This window comes from Gossypium hirsutum, chromosome D06, assembly GCF_007990345.1.
Source record: "Gossypium hirsutum isolate 1008001.06 chromosome D06, Gossypium_hirsutum_v2.1, whole genome shotgun sequence".
NCBI classification, from domain to species: Eukaryota; Viridiplantae; Streptophyta; class Magnoliopsida; order Malvales; family Malvaceae; genus Gossypium; species Gossypium hirsutum.
In genome coordinates, this window is record NC_053442.1 from 41,843,395 (window position 1) to 41,857,667 (window position 14,273).

The following is a 14,273-nucleotide window of genomic DNA, read 5'->3' on the forward strand; positions in this document are numbered from 1 at the left end:
CCACCCACTACGCTACCGACCAAGAACACAGAAATGCAAAAACCACACACGTGCTAAAGCAACAAACTAGAGACGTGCAAGAACTGTAGACCTACCTTCGGAGTATATTTTAATTTATTTGTGTAATTTAAAATTAATCCAAAAAATATAATGTATTAAATTCTATTTAATTTGACTGGCCAAACCTCCTTTATATAAACACTTAAATAAAAATTCTTAAAAGAAATATAAATTCCTAGGATAAAATGGTACTAATAATTTAATCTATAGTTGGAACTTTGTTTAATAAACATTAGAAAAGATAAAGGATAGAATTATGCGTGTCTTTACGTCCAACATTTTGAAAAGAAAGCTCAACTAATGTGATATCAAATGATGTGGAAACCTATGATCCTTGAATAATTTGTAAAAAATGAAGAAGATAAATCATTTGTATTGATAATGAAGTTCTAAAAAGAAATCAGCGAAGGAATGAAATTTTGTTGAATTGAATCTAAATAAACAATCAAATTTAGATAATAGAAAACATAAATGTAAAGGATAGAAATCCCTTGTGGAACTTTAGATTTGCTCTCATAAACGTCAATGATTGGACGAATTCCCACGAAATCCAACTCTTGGAAGCATTGAAAATCAGGATTTGAAAGTTGAAAATCACTTCAACTCCCAAAACACTCTTTACATCTCACAAAGAAAAGAAAAAAATTTCACCAATGAAACAAAGTATGTATTGAATTTTTGTCTAATTTAACCGGCTAAACCTTCTTTATAGCTGCAGATTTCTTAGTAAAGCTGGCAAATGGCAAACCAATTGGTTTCAGATGGCTCCAAAGTCCACCAGATGCTTCAATTGGATAGTTCAAGGTCTTCCCAAGCTGGACTAGAGGGACCCCAGTTTGTTTTTCTTCAATATATATAAATTCCTCAGAAAATAATATAAAATTCCGCACCAACAATTTCATCTATTCAAACTCTATTTAATAAATAAACAAAAAATTAAAAACTCTTAAAACTATTTAAATATTTGGATTTACAAATTTTATGTAACTGAAACTTTAATTAAAAGAATAAATATATAATATCTTTAATAAACTTTTAAGCAATATAAAATGATAATTTGACTTATGTTCTTAATGCCCAAAAATATTTGGATACCATTCAAAATTAGGTCACGAATTAGTTCATCTTCCAAAGCCTTGTAAGTTTGTACCATCCTCATAGTGGGTGTTTTAGATTCTTCTGCAACCAACCTTTCGTTTCATATTTTTGGGTTACCATTTTTATTTTTGAATTTTTATAAGTTTTTCTATATATTTTTTATATTTTTAAACATTTTAAAGTTTTTTAAAATTTTTATGTATATATATTTTTCATTTTTCATAAATTTTAATATTTTGAAACTTTTTTTTACAATTTTTAATAAAATATTTTTTTATTTTTTAAAACCCTTTTTTTTAATTTTTACAATTTTACAATATTTTTAATAATTTCTTTATAATTTTTTATAATGTTTTAGATAATTTAATTTTCTTATTTAATATAATAATTTTTAATTTTTTTGAATTTGATTTAGAATTTTTCTACTTACCTGGCAGTGCCACACCAAGATCTAAATGGCTCATTAAGCATTCGTTAACAGCCACATCAACATATTAATGGTTGATTAAGCCATACTATGCCATTTACAAAAAAAAAATGCAAAAGTTGTTTTCTACAAAAGTTTTCTTACTTTGGAAAATTCTATAAATTCTTTAATATTTTCTAATTTAAATTTTTATAAGAAATTTCTTATAATTGTTTATTAATATTATATAATTTTTTATTTTTAAAAATTATAAATTTGTATGAATTTTGGGAAATATTTTCCATATTTTTTGAAAATTTTGAAGATTATTTTGAATTGTTTGTAAACATTTTCAAAGTTTTGGTAAATTTTAATATTTTTACAATTTTAATTAATATTTAATTATTAAATAATTTTGAATTTTTTATTTTATTTTTATAAATTCTACATTATATTTTAATTTCTAAAGTATTATATAGTTTTTGGGAAATTTTTAAAAATCAATCAACCACAAATTGATGTTTTCTCAATTTTGTAAAGTACTGGAGAGAGATATCAATTATTGCTACCAAAAAGAAAAAATAACGTTATTTTAGGCCCATTTGGGTCGAATTGTTTGGACCTATTTTGACTAGACTTCCAATTGGGTACATGCATATGCCTTCTATAGCTCTTAAGTCACCACCAATTGTTAGTGAATTTTAAGAATTGAAGAGTCATTTCTTTTTATATTGTAATAAATGTTAGATGAACAAGATTTCTAATCCAATGCTTCTTTTATTTAGGTTGTAAGATTACTGCAACGATGCATAGAAATCTTAACCCGGTTGAATAAAAAAAAGACATGCAAAAGTCTACGTGTCAGAACAGAAACCAGGTCACCAGGAAACCCAATCCAACATGTCAAATGCCAAGAGCAAGAATCATAGTGTACCCCATATGTCTAACAACTATTGGTTAAGACCACATCCAACTTATCCAAAGTGGAAAATCGCAGATAAGGTGCGTCTCAAACCACAACCAATCTACATCGCAGAAGTTAACACCATCAAATCAATCACCCCCCGCATCAAAACCTACACATGGCTCATTCAAATTGAAAAAACACTTTGGCGGTGGAGATGGCACAGGCAATGGCATCAATGGCTGGTTTACGTGGCTCTTCACAGGCTGTCCTGGACGGCAGCTTTCAACTCAGTGGCCAAACCCGCTTCAACATTCCTAGCAACAACAGAGTGGCTGTGGGTAGGTCTGGTTTCACTGTCAGAGCTCATCAGACACCGGCCGAGCCTGAGACTGGACGCAGAGCCATGTTGGGTCTTGTTGCTGCTGGTTTGGCCACTGGCTCCTTTGTTCAAGCTGTGCTTGCCGATGCCAGAAGCATCAAGGTTGGCCCACCTCCCCCTTCCTCTGGTGGACTGCGTAAGTCATCCATTCTTTTCAATTTATACAAATTTAATCAACATTGCTTTGTAGGCCATGGTCCATAAAGAACTTGAGAACTGGAATTTTAGCTGGAAAAATGGAATCATTATATATTTTATACATGTTCAAATTTTGTAATTTGATGATGAAATCGGCATGTCGGCAGCTGGAACTCTGAACTCTGATGAGCCAAGAGACCTTGTTCTGCCATACAAAGACAGGTTCTTCCTCCAACCACTTACTCCAGCTCAGGCAGCACAGAGAGCAAAGGAATCAGCCAAGGATATTCTGGGTGTCAAGAACTTGATTGACAAAAAAGCCTGGCCTTATGTCATGAATGATCTCCGTCTCAAGGCCGAGTATCTCCGCTATGACCTCAACACCGTCATTGCTGCCAAGCCCAAAGATGAGAAGAAAACTCTCAAGGACCTCACCAAAAAGCTCTTCAGTACCATCGATGATGTATGTTTTTGAAGTTTTGCTTTGGGTTTACCTGCATAATTGCTAGCATCATTTAACATGGTAAATTATCATGAATTTATGATATATTTTTTCCTTTTGGTTTTTCTTACAGCTTGACCATGCAGCCAAGATCAAGAGCACCCCTGAAGCAGAGAAATCTTACGCTCAGACCGTATCTAGTCTGAATGATGTTCTTGCCAAGCTGGGCTAAGAGAATGCTTAATGATATTTTGATGTAAGATAGCTTTGTTCATCGTTTGTAGAGACACTTTAATTTCTATGCTATCTGAAGGAACCTTTACCACTTAACGAAATTGAAACTTGTTTAAACTAATAACCAATCAATTTAAGATTTGTTGGTAAACAAGGCACACTTTTTGCCTAGCTTCGTTGCAGTCGGAATGTTTAGACTGAACTGTTTCCCCTTAGATTCCATTAAAGTTCACAAAAGTTGATAAGAAAATGATCCTCCAAGCTTAATTTGTAAACAAGTTATCATTCCTTAACTCATCAGTTCGTAGGCACAGGAGAAGAACCACAAATATCACTCAAAGTTGAAATTCAAGTAGAGAGAACAGGCGCATCCCAAAATCATACAATTCATTTTGATCCCAAAACAGAGCTAATATAAAATACCAACTGCAAAACAAAGATGATTATCAAAGTTTCAGTTCCAAAATTCAATTCATCATGTAACTTTGAGGTTCAATACCAAAAGCTAAAGCTGCAGATGATAGGAAATTATGAAGCAACTCAGAAAAACTAAATCACTGACTAGAAAACAGATCAATATTACCTCCACCACTAACATGAAAGTAGTTGGCTGCAAGAGGTAAAAAAACCTACTTGCTTTTAGATACTCGTTCAGACTAGATTAACTATAATGAAAGATAAAATAGCTATGGTAAAACCATGGCACTACTCTGCAGGCATTTTCAGCTTATAACGACAGAAATTATTCGTCTTAGCAAGCTTCACCAGTTCCTTTGCATCTTCAACCTTGGAGGCTTTGACCAATTCATCCACCACTCGCTGCAACAATGCAGCATCAACCAATTTCTTTCTACCAAAAATCTCCTTGCACAGCTCAATGGCAAAACTCAAATCACCCTTCTCACAAAGGAATGGAACTAACATCGTAAAAGTCAGCTTATCTGGTGCACATTCATTTTTCCCTATTTGATTATACCACTCTTTAGCTTCTTCCAATTTTCCCTCATTAACACATGCTCTAATCATATAATTGAAGGTAAACACATCAAGCTTAAGTCCTTTACTCCTCATTTCTTCAACCAAGTTAACTGCCTCTTTCATTTTCTTTTCAGTTGAAAATCCAAGCAACTTAGCATTATAACTCCTAATATCAGGCTCCACATTTTTCTCCACCATTTTACCCCATATCTTCTCCCCATCATCAAACCTTCCATTCTTAAAAAACTCATATAAAAGCGTGTTAAAAGTAATCTCATCCGGCTGCACACCCTTCTTCTCCATCTCATCAAGCATCAATCTAGCAGAATCTAAAGAACCCATCTCACAGAAAGCCTTTATAACCGTATTATAAGAAACCAAATCTGGCTCAACTGACAACCTTTCCGGCAACTCCTTGAAAAACCCATTAACCTTATCAAACTTTTTGGCATTCACGCAAGCTCCCATAAGAGCATTGAAAGACAGCAATCCTCTATTCGGCATTTCATCAAACACCTTGTAAGCTTGCTCAAACATGCCCGATTTACCATACAAATGGATTAATCTAGCACTAAAGCCTTCTTTGGAAATATCTTGGTATTTCTTCTGATCTTCTAGGACTTCTTCGATCCATTGGAAGCGCCCAGCTGAAGCAAGGCGACGAACAATATCTTCATAGATGCCGCTTCGTCTGCGGAAGCGGCTGTATTCGCAAGATTTCTTGAACTTTTCAACGAGACGCTTGAGGTCCCGCTCTTTGTAGAGATCCTCCGAGAATTTCCGAACGGAGTCGGGCTGTGGATTTGGGGTTGTGGAGAAGGCGCGGCGGAGGACGCGAGTTAGAGATGACATTTTTAGGGGTTTAAGGACGCGTGTAGCCGTACGGGTGTAGAATGAGGGGTTTAGCGTAAGAAGCTTTCGGTTTTATTGTTGGTTTTCCTTTTAGTTTAAAAAAAAACGGAATTAGATTAATATCCGGAATAAATCCGGATTCAAATTAGAATAGTTTTTGAAGAGAGACTTCACATGTGATAAATTTTTCTCAAGGGTAGAATCGAATTTGGGCCATCAATATATTATTTTTGTTTTAATATTAGTATCTATAGATACAAGTGTTCATTGATATTTTTAAATATTTTTTCACATATATATAATATAACTTTTAGTTTCTTAATAAATTATATAATATATATAGGTAAAATTAGATGTATATGCCAAATTTAAAGAAAAATTAGGGATTTAGTCTATTTTTCTCGAAAATTAAGAAAATAGGTCATTTTAAAGAGAGAGGACAAAAACATGCCTTATAAAACGCGCTTTCAAGTGACGTGGAGTAGAGAGGTTGAAAACGCGTGCGTTTTAACCATGTGGTGTCGCCCCGTCCCAAAATCGGATTTCAAAAAAAGCCTTATATAAACCATTGGATTCCCAAAGGTTAAAAAATCTCAACTGTTGATTTTCTAACCGTTGTGACCAACAACTAGTTCACAAACAGCCATTTCTTTCTCCAATAGTCATTTTCTTTTTCGTATATATACCCTGCCTATTGTTATTTCTTTTCATTTAATCTTATTCTCTCAATTCCCTTAATTCCTTTATTCTCAAATTTTCTCATTCAATTTCTTTCAAATTCTTGTTCTCTCAATTTTCTATTTTGTAATTTCTTTGATTTTATTTTATTTTCATAATTTTAAAAAATTTTAAAATGTCAATGCGTCTAATTCATTTGAATTACAAACACATTTCTGGTGTCCAATTACAAATGGTAAGAAATTATTACTATATTTGCATTTGAATTAATATAATTATTAAGTTGTTAATATTATTTTTTTAATTTTTTATGTTTATGTAATCAGGATGAATATTGGATTATCAAGACTTATGACTTACCATAAATCGTAGTGGCAATTTAAGTCCCTTTCGACACTTAACGAGCATGTTTTTTAGTTGTTTTATGTTTATTTATTGTATTTTTCAGTATTAGTAGCTTAGATCTAAATATTAGCAAAATAAATATTTTTACATATGTTTTAAGTGTTTCAACAACATGTTAGGCCAACTTGGGCCTCGGGAATGATTAATGGGTTATTTGAGTGTGTAAGGTGCCATTTTAGGCCAAAGAATACAAAGAACGATGGTCGTATTGCAACAAAAATATGTTTTGTCGCGACACAAAACTTCGAAGCCAAAAACGAAATCCTAGGACGAAACAAGATGTGCGTGTTACGGCATAGGGGTGTGCATGTCGAGACATAGCTTCTACGCTACCTAAAATTCCTGTGCATGATGACTGGGATTTTTATGGCAATTACGGGTCTTTTTCCAACCTAAAACCCTAATTAACATTATAATTGAAGTGACACTTTAGTCTATTGGATTTTTACCTAGTTTTGCCTATATAAACAACCTTGTAACCTCATTAGAAGGAGAGTTGACCTAAGGAATCGCCCTAGGGAGTTTTCATACATATTTCATACTGATACGAGTTACAAAGGCTCAATCCAAGCCCAAACAAGAAGACAAACCATGCTTACTTGAAAATCAGGCTAAATTGTCAAAGTGACCCAATTTGTAAAGTTTTATTTTTTTAAATACTTAGTTTAAATTTTTATGTAAATATTCAGTCCAAGAGGCCCAATTAAAAGCCATTGGCCGAATTTCCATTTAAAATTAAAATAATTAGGAGTTTTTTTAGTTTTAGTTTTCTAATTAGATTAGAAAAATATTTGAAAAGCCTATATAAAGGCTTGGCCAGCCACCTTGTTAGAAACTTATCAATTATATCAAAAATTTCAGATTTGTTTAAGTGCAGAATTCTCTTTGAGTTTTTCTCCAAAGATTCTCTCTTGGGTTTTCTTTAGAAGTTGTTTTAACAATCTTTTGATTGTGGGAGCCATCTTCAGCCTTCTTCTTGCCATTGATATTCTTTGGAGGGGAGATTAGAGCCGTTTGAAGGGAGTTGTGAAATCTTTCGAGATTTCAAGGCTTTTTAGGACTTTAATTTAATTCTTGCTGTTCAAGTTCTTTTATTTGTTTTTTATTGTGCCGAATCTTGATCTAATCTCTTTGTTGTTCTTTGTCGCGTTTCAGATTTGTTTAAACTCCAAGAACTCTTCGTTTAATCGATCTCTTGTTGGCAGCACATAATCGATTAAAAAAAATCCCAATTTCTAGGGTTCTTGCCATACTCTTTTTGGGTGAAATTAGATTGCCGAAATTTGGGGAAAACTATCTTGGTATTCAATTGGGCAGAATCGCAATCTCCTTTAAGGTTTCAAGAACCCTTATTAACACTTATTTCTATTCTCAATTCGACTCTTTGTTGATTTGGGGATTTTATTTCAGATCTGGAAATTCAAAGTTCTAATCTTTTAATTTTCTGTTTCGTTTCAGATCTGATTGTTTAGAGCTTTCGTAGGAGTTTCCCGTGACTTGGCAACTCGATCTTGGTCCGCACGCAACCCTATATCACATACTTTTTATATAAGTTTTCATTTTTTTTCGTTTCTTTTTAGTTTTTATTTTAGTTTTCTTATGTCCGCTTAATCAAAATTTTTCTATTCCGACATGAAGACGACTGCAAGCAGAGATTGTTTCAGAATCGCGCTTCAATTATTTATCAATAAGCATTCTTTTTTCCTTTATTTGTTTATTTTGTTATTTATCTTTCGTTAACTTGATCAACTAATGTTTGTATGAATATTGGGATAAATTCTTGTGCGTATTTTATATATTGCATGCTTTAGTTATAAAACTAATTTACTGATTAAGTAATTATTTATCTAATATTGGGTGTTTATTCAAGAGTACTTAGTAGTTTAGGGAGTGACACCTCTAGTAAAATATCGAGACAGGTGAGACCGAGAGGGTATTTTGTCGAGTATAACTTGTGCCAAACGGTGAGACTGAAAGTGTATCAGTATGTGTAAGAAGAGACCAAAAGGGCCTCTTAGATGGTAATCCTTAGCTAAAGGCGGTAAGTAACTCAGTTGAGGGTAATTAGTGATTTAATTGATAATTAGGGATTTAAATGATCATAGGCCGAGAGCTCATATCATTGACACTAGGAATAAGAAATTCAATTAGGTTAATTAATTTAATTAGTTTAATTAATACTTTAATTTGGATTCACGCTACTAATTTGTAACTTGATTAGATTAGTAATTATTTTTATAATTAATTTAATAATAATTTCTCCAATCTGCAATCCCTTGGGTACAATCCTCAGAATATTTATTAGTGTTCCATTGTAACAATAAACTATATTACAATTTGACTTGTTGGCTTACAGATACCGTACTTAATTATACATATTTTATTTCCATGATTTTGCTCTAAACGTTTGCACGTTTGAAGGTGGTCAAGTTGTTGGCGTCGTTGTCAGGGATTGCGACGGTGAAAATTGTTATTATATTGATTACCTTGTAAAATAATATTAGTCGAAAGACAAACGAGCTAGATAGTTTTCAAACTTTTAATTTTTTTTAGTGTGCTAAATTATTATTGTTTTACTATCTTATTATTACCTTGTTGACTAGTAGATTTAATCATGGATGAATATGATTAGATGTGGTTTACCGATGAGAGGCCTTCTTGGAATGACGAAGGGAATTACGTAACGGGTTGGTCGACCGAAGCTTCAATGAACCAATGGAGTCATGACGGAGCATACGAGGAGGGAGTATACGATCAATGGGAGATTATATCAAACTAAAGATCGCTCATGATAGAGTTACTACTCCAACGAAGATACGAAGCAATGAAACCATTGGAAGTGGTCGTACATGATGTTCCGAACTCTAATTGTAAAGACCATTGTATTGATGTCAACCACCCTGATCCAGATTATAAAAGTCAGCAAGAGTTAGATTTAATCATTATAATGTACATTGGCAGATACATGAGCAACATTTAGAGATGTCTGAATATCCAGCTAATACTCTTTGTGATTCGAATGAAATACCTTCGTAAAGCAATTGGACCATCCTTCACCGAAGAAGCATCGGAGATAAAAAATATGATAGCGCAATTGTTGAAAATGATGAAATTGGTCGAATAATAAATAAAGGTACGATTTCCAACGAAAGAAGTCATGCACAAGGTTTCCAACTCTGATCACGAAGACCAATCCACTATCATTGATCATTTGGAATTTAATGGTAACAGTCAGTGAGAGTTTGGAACTGGTGGCCAAGAGGATGAGTTGAACATGATTGAAGGTGTTTCCGGTCCTATTAACTTAGTCGTAAATGTAGCAACAGATGTAGAGGTAGCATTGACCACCGACTTGGAGCTTAAACCGATTTTGAGTGAAAGTGTAGACGAACCAACACACTTTCTTGCCATATTAGAGGAGATACCATACAAAGAAGTCAACGAGTTCATCTCATTCTCGTTCGACGATAACGGAAAAGCTCGAGTTAATAGATCCTCACGTGATATTGAGGTGAAAATGCTCGAGGTAATAATACCCTAGAAAACAATTTGGGGTTGACTCAAATTTGGTGTCAAATAGCTCGTAATGTGGATGTCACATTGGTCAAAGATAATGCAATGTCAGTGGAATCGACTAAAGGTATTGGTTTACATTTCTCGACAAAGAAAAATGACAGATCAAAATATCGAGGACTAGCTAAAAGTTATTCGACAATGATACGGATCATTCCGATTCTGAAAAAGGGCTTATATTTTAATTTGTTTTAATTTTAATTTTCTTTATTTTTCATTTGTTTGTTTTCTATTTGATTTTGAGTCTATAATTATGTATTTTATTTACAATGGTTGCTGAGCTTGGAGAGGTTGTTATATTGAAAAGCCTTAGGAGTGATTTGAAGTGATTATACATAAATTGAGGAGTCTGATATGACTCGAAAAGACGAATTTTGAACCTTCTAATGCGTTTTGCGACACAGGTTCATTTGTGTTGCGACATAGAACTTTGAAGCTAAAAGAATTTAAAAATTCCAAGCTATGTTGCGACACACTGGGGCTGTATCGTGACACGATATCGGGTTCTGTAACTTTTTTCAGCCCGTTCTCCGCGTAGTCGTCATCTCCTCTAAATACCTCACTTCTTGTTAGCCCAATCACTTTTCTTAAGCATATTTTGGCAACCTAAAAAACCCATTACAGCCACCGCACCTCCCTTCATCTTTCGTCAAATTTTTAAGACTTCAACTTCGATTCTTCTACCGGTCTTCTCTTTCTTTGTTAATTCTTTATCTCTTTTTGTTCTTTTCCTCTTTTTTGCAGGTTTGAAGCATCCCATTAGGATCGACGAATGTCCCGATACGTGCAAGATCATCACATAACAAGGTTAATCATTCTAGTCTTGTTCTATGTTATAAGTGGTGTTTGGGTAATTAGCTGATTAGATCTTTTAATTAAAATTGTTCAATGGTGTACCACAAAAAGCACGATGCACCAACGGGGCATCGATGGAAATCTATGCCGACCGCTTCCACAACGAATCAATGGTGCGATATTACTTAGAGATGAACGAACGTACATTTATCCAAGAACAGGGGTTGGATCCCTCGTTAACCAAGTGTAAAGCTATTTGGGAGTTTGTTATTTTGACCATACCCGCACATATTTGTAAATAACTAATCCAAATTTATTTTAGGTCTGTCCATATTATTTTTTAAAATTTTAAAAATATATATTTATATCATTTTTAATTTAATATTTAATAATTATATTTTTTATTTATTTAAAATTTTATATATATTCATCTTAAGCTTTTTTAATGTTTACATTATAGTACTATCATATATAAAAATAACAAAATATACAACATTGTAAACTTTAAGAAAATGGATCAGGACTCGAGCCTTGAATATTTAAGAGCCTGGTCAATTTTTTAAATGGACCTAAATTTTTTATTGTCAAAACTCATTTTTCAGGCTTAATAATTTTATCCAAACCTTCCTCAATTTCGAATGATCTTTTGGACTTGGAGCAAATAACTAGACCCATGAATCATTCTAGTTAGAAACCATCCTTTCTAAAAAGTAATACTGTAGGTAGGGTTCAAACGGTTAACCGAACCGAATTAATATTAACTAAATTAACCAAATTTTTTAATCTTTTAACCGTTAGCCGAATCGATTTTTTTTTAAAAAATTAACCGAACTTAAATATTTCGGTTAATTCGGTCGGTTAACCGAATTAACCAAAATTTATATGTTTTTTTTGTTAAAACAAGTATAAAACATATCAAAAAAAGATTGATAATGTTTATTTGACTGAATTATTCAAATTAACTAAATTAAACTACATATAGTTTGTATTATCAATTATTAAGTTCGGTTAATTTAGTTAATTCGATTAATTACCCGATTTCGAACCGAATTAATTGATAACCGAACTTTCAAAAAATCATTAACCAACCTCCAACTGAATTAGATTGGTTAAGCGACCGATTAATCGAATTAAATCAATTCGATCGATTTATTTAGTTTTAATCAAAATTTTAACACCCTAACAGTAGAATTCAATTAAATCAATTAGCACCAAGTTTTTATCATCCCCAATCTAAAAATTTATGATTACAAAAAAATCATTTCATCAACATTCAAACAAATGAATCTTCAAAAAAAAAAAATCAAACAAATGGAACAATTTCCAAGTTTCAAACCACAAGCTACCAGTTGTAAAAAAATATCCTGACAGTCAAGATACCTTCCAAGCTTCCTCCTATATATGGAGGATTATGTCATGGCTGTTGTGTTGGCAGTTGCTTGCTACATTTAAGTCACAATGTTAGCTAAGAGGGCCCATACCTAATTCCTTGTTCCAAAGGCAGCTCTTGCTTGTTTCTTAAATAAAAACCAGTTTGTTTTCCTCATAGGTACATAGGGATGGATGACATAAAACTTGAGCCCCATTCTATGAATGAGTTCAATACAAAATCTAAACAAACTCAAAAAGAAGACAACATTTTCTATTTTCTGATGTCAAGTGCTGTTAACTAATACTATGAACAAAATGATGGAAATACCCTCTAGAATAGCTAAACAAATTCTATAATTCTTAGCTTGGAAATTTAAGAATTTGTTGAGTATGAAGAAGCTAAGAGAAAGAGACAATCATTCCATTAACAGGTTTATGAACTCCCAAAATTTGTCACTTGATTGCAAAATCTTATCTTCCATTTCCCATCTTTACATTCATCTCCACATATACCATCTACAATACAAACTCATTTTCCTCATCTTGTTTTGGAAAGGAAAAAAAAAAACGAAAAACAAAATCTCTCTTGAAAATGAAGCAATGGAACAAATCATCTCTGAACTTGAAATCCCATCTTCTTCCTTCCAAGAATTTCCGCCAGAACTCCTGCATTTTAAGACCCATTTTCAGATGATTTAACACCATAATTCTAAGAAAAAGAAATAGAAAACTTGAAAGATCTAGACTATTTCGAATACCATCCTCTGCCCAAAACAGAGGAAATTAGCATAACCAAAGAAACCAATAATTGTAAACAAATTCAAGATCCAACTCAATTAGGAGAAGAAAGATTACCTTGACGCTTGCAAACAGGAGGATCTTCAAATAGGGAAAGGGAAAGTTGTTTATGGGCAACCCCGATATCAAACAGAATAAGGCCAGAAGAAGGATCATTAACAGTGATACCTTTAACATTAAACCACACAAACAGCTCTTCCTGAGAGAGGCCTTCAAGTCCCACAAGTCCACCATAGCTAAGATTAGCTGTGACCACACGGTCAAAGTGTACCCTCCCATCAAACTTGGCCATGCATGGGGTTTCCAGGTGCACTTCAAGGCGGCCATCATCAGGGTCAAATTTATAGGATTTAACATTGTCTGGGAAAAGACCAACAGGCAAGCCTTGACTCTGAAGGAGATCATGTAAGGAAGAGGCGACTAAGAGAGGGAGAAGAAGCAGAGTGCCGAATAAAGATATGGGTGTCAGAATTTTCGGAGATGGAGACATTGTTGGGATGATTTTCCAAGATTGGGACACAAACTTGGGAGATCTGAGGTTTTTCTTCCTTCCAAGGGTTTAAAACTTTAAATTTAAGGTTGATTTTTAGGGCTAGCGGAGTACTGTGTCGAATTCTATGATAGAAAATGAGAAATGGGGGCCAGGAAGGACTGCCCAATTTCTAGCCTGGCAATTTTTAATTTATATATTGACCTTATACTTTGTTCCTTTTATGTGAAATTGACCTTTCACTCCTTGTATGTTTTACATATTTGAAATTTAGTCTCTCTTTTCTTTTAATCTTATGAATTCAGTCTTTTTACTAATTTGATTTAGTAATTGAAGGCCAAAAAGTAAATAAAAACTATTTGAATATGGGTTTGTAAGGTTTCAAATTCTAAATATGGGTTTCTAAGGATTTTCAACATTTTTTAAAGTGAAAATTTATATATATATTTTAATTATAGGGCTTCAACACTATTTTAAATTGGCCACATATGCATTTCTTTTAAAAGAAAAATGGTCATATAATTCAATTTAACGTAAATCCTTTATCTTAAATTTTAAATGTAAAAAAGATGAAATTATACCGAAAGTAGAGGATGATTTTGGAAATCTAAATTTTGAAGAAGGTTAGTGAATGGAATCTGGTAGGTAACAAGGGTTGATTACTCGTTA

General features: G+C 33.0%; 3 protein-coding genes across 3 annotated transcripts; 1 reads left to right on the forward strand and 2 right to left on the reverse strand.

The window, feature by feature from the left end:
* Window positions 1-2,267: 2,267 nt before the first annotated feature.
* On the forward strand, window positions 2,268-3,765 carry LOC107901779 (oxygen-evolving enhancer protein 3, chloroplastic). The gene is made up of 3 exons (XM_016827923.2): window positions 2,268-2,986; window positions 3,156-3,451; window positions 3,564-3,765. Exons 1-3 carry the CDS (start codon window positions 2,686-2,688, stop codon window positions 3,660-3,662), a joined length of 696 nt encoding a protein of 231 aa, XP_016683412.1. The 5' UTR covers window positions 2,268-2,685; the 3' UTR covers window positions 3,663-3,765.
* Window positions 3,766-4,034: 269 nt separating this feature from the next.
* Window positions 4,035-5,677, reverse strand: LOC107901777 (pentatricopeptide repeat-containing protein At3g13160, mitochondrial). Its single transcript, XM_016827922.2, has one exon. It carries the CDS (start codon window positions 5,492-5,494, stop codon window positions 4,370-4,372), a length of 1,125 nt encoding a protein of 374 aa, XP_016683411.1. The 5' UTR covers window positions 5,495-5,677; the 3' UTR covers window positions 4,035-4,369.
* A 7,039-nt stretch (window positions 5,678-12,716) lies between these two features.
* On the reverse strand, window positions 12,717-13,778 carry LOC107901780 (uncharacterized protein At5g01610). The gene is made up of 2 exons (XM_016827924.2): window positions 13,172-13,778; window positions 12,717-12,982 (listed from the first exon to the last, which is right to left on the reverse strand). The coding sequence occupies exons 1-2, from the start codon at window positions 13,602-13,604 to the stop codon at window positions 12,927-12,929; spliced, it is 489 nt and encodes a 162-aa protein (XP_016683413.1). The 5' UTR covers window positions 13,605-13,778; the 3' UTR covers window positions 12,717-12,926.
* Window positions 13,779-14,273: the final 495 nt, after the last annotated feature.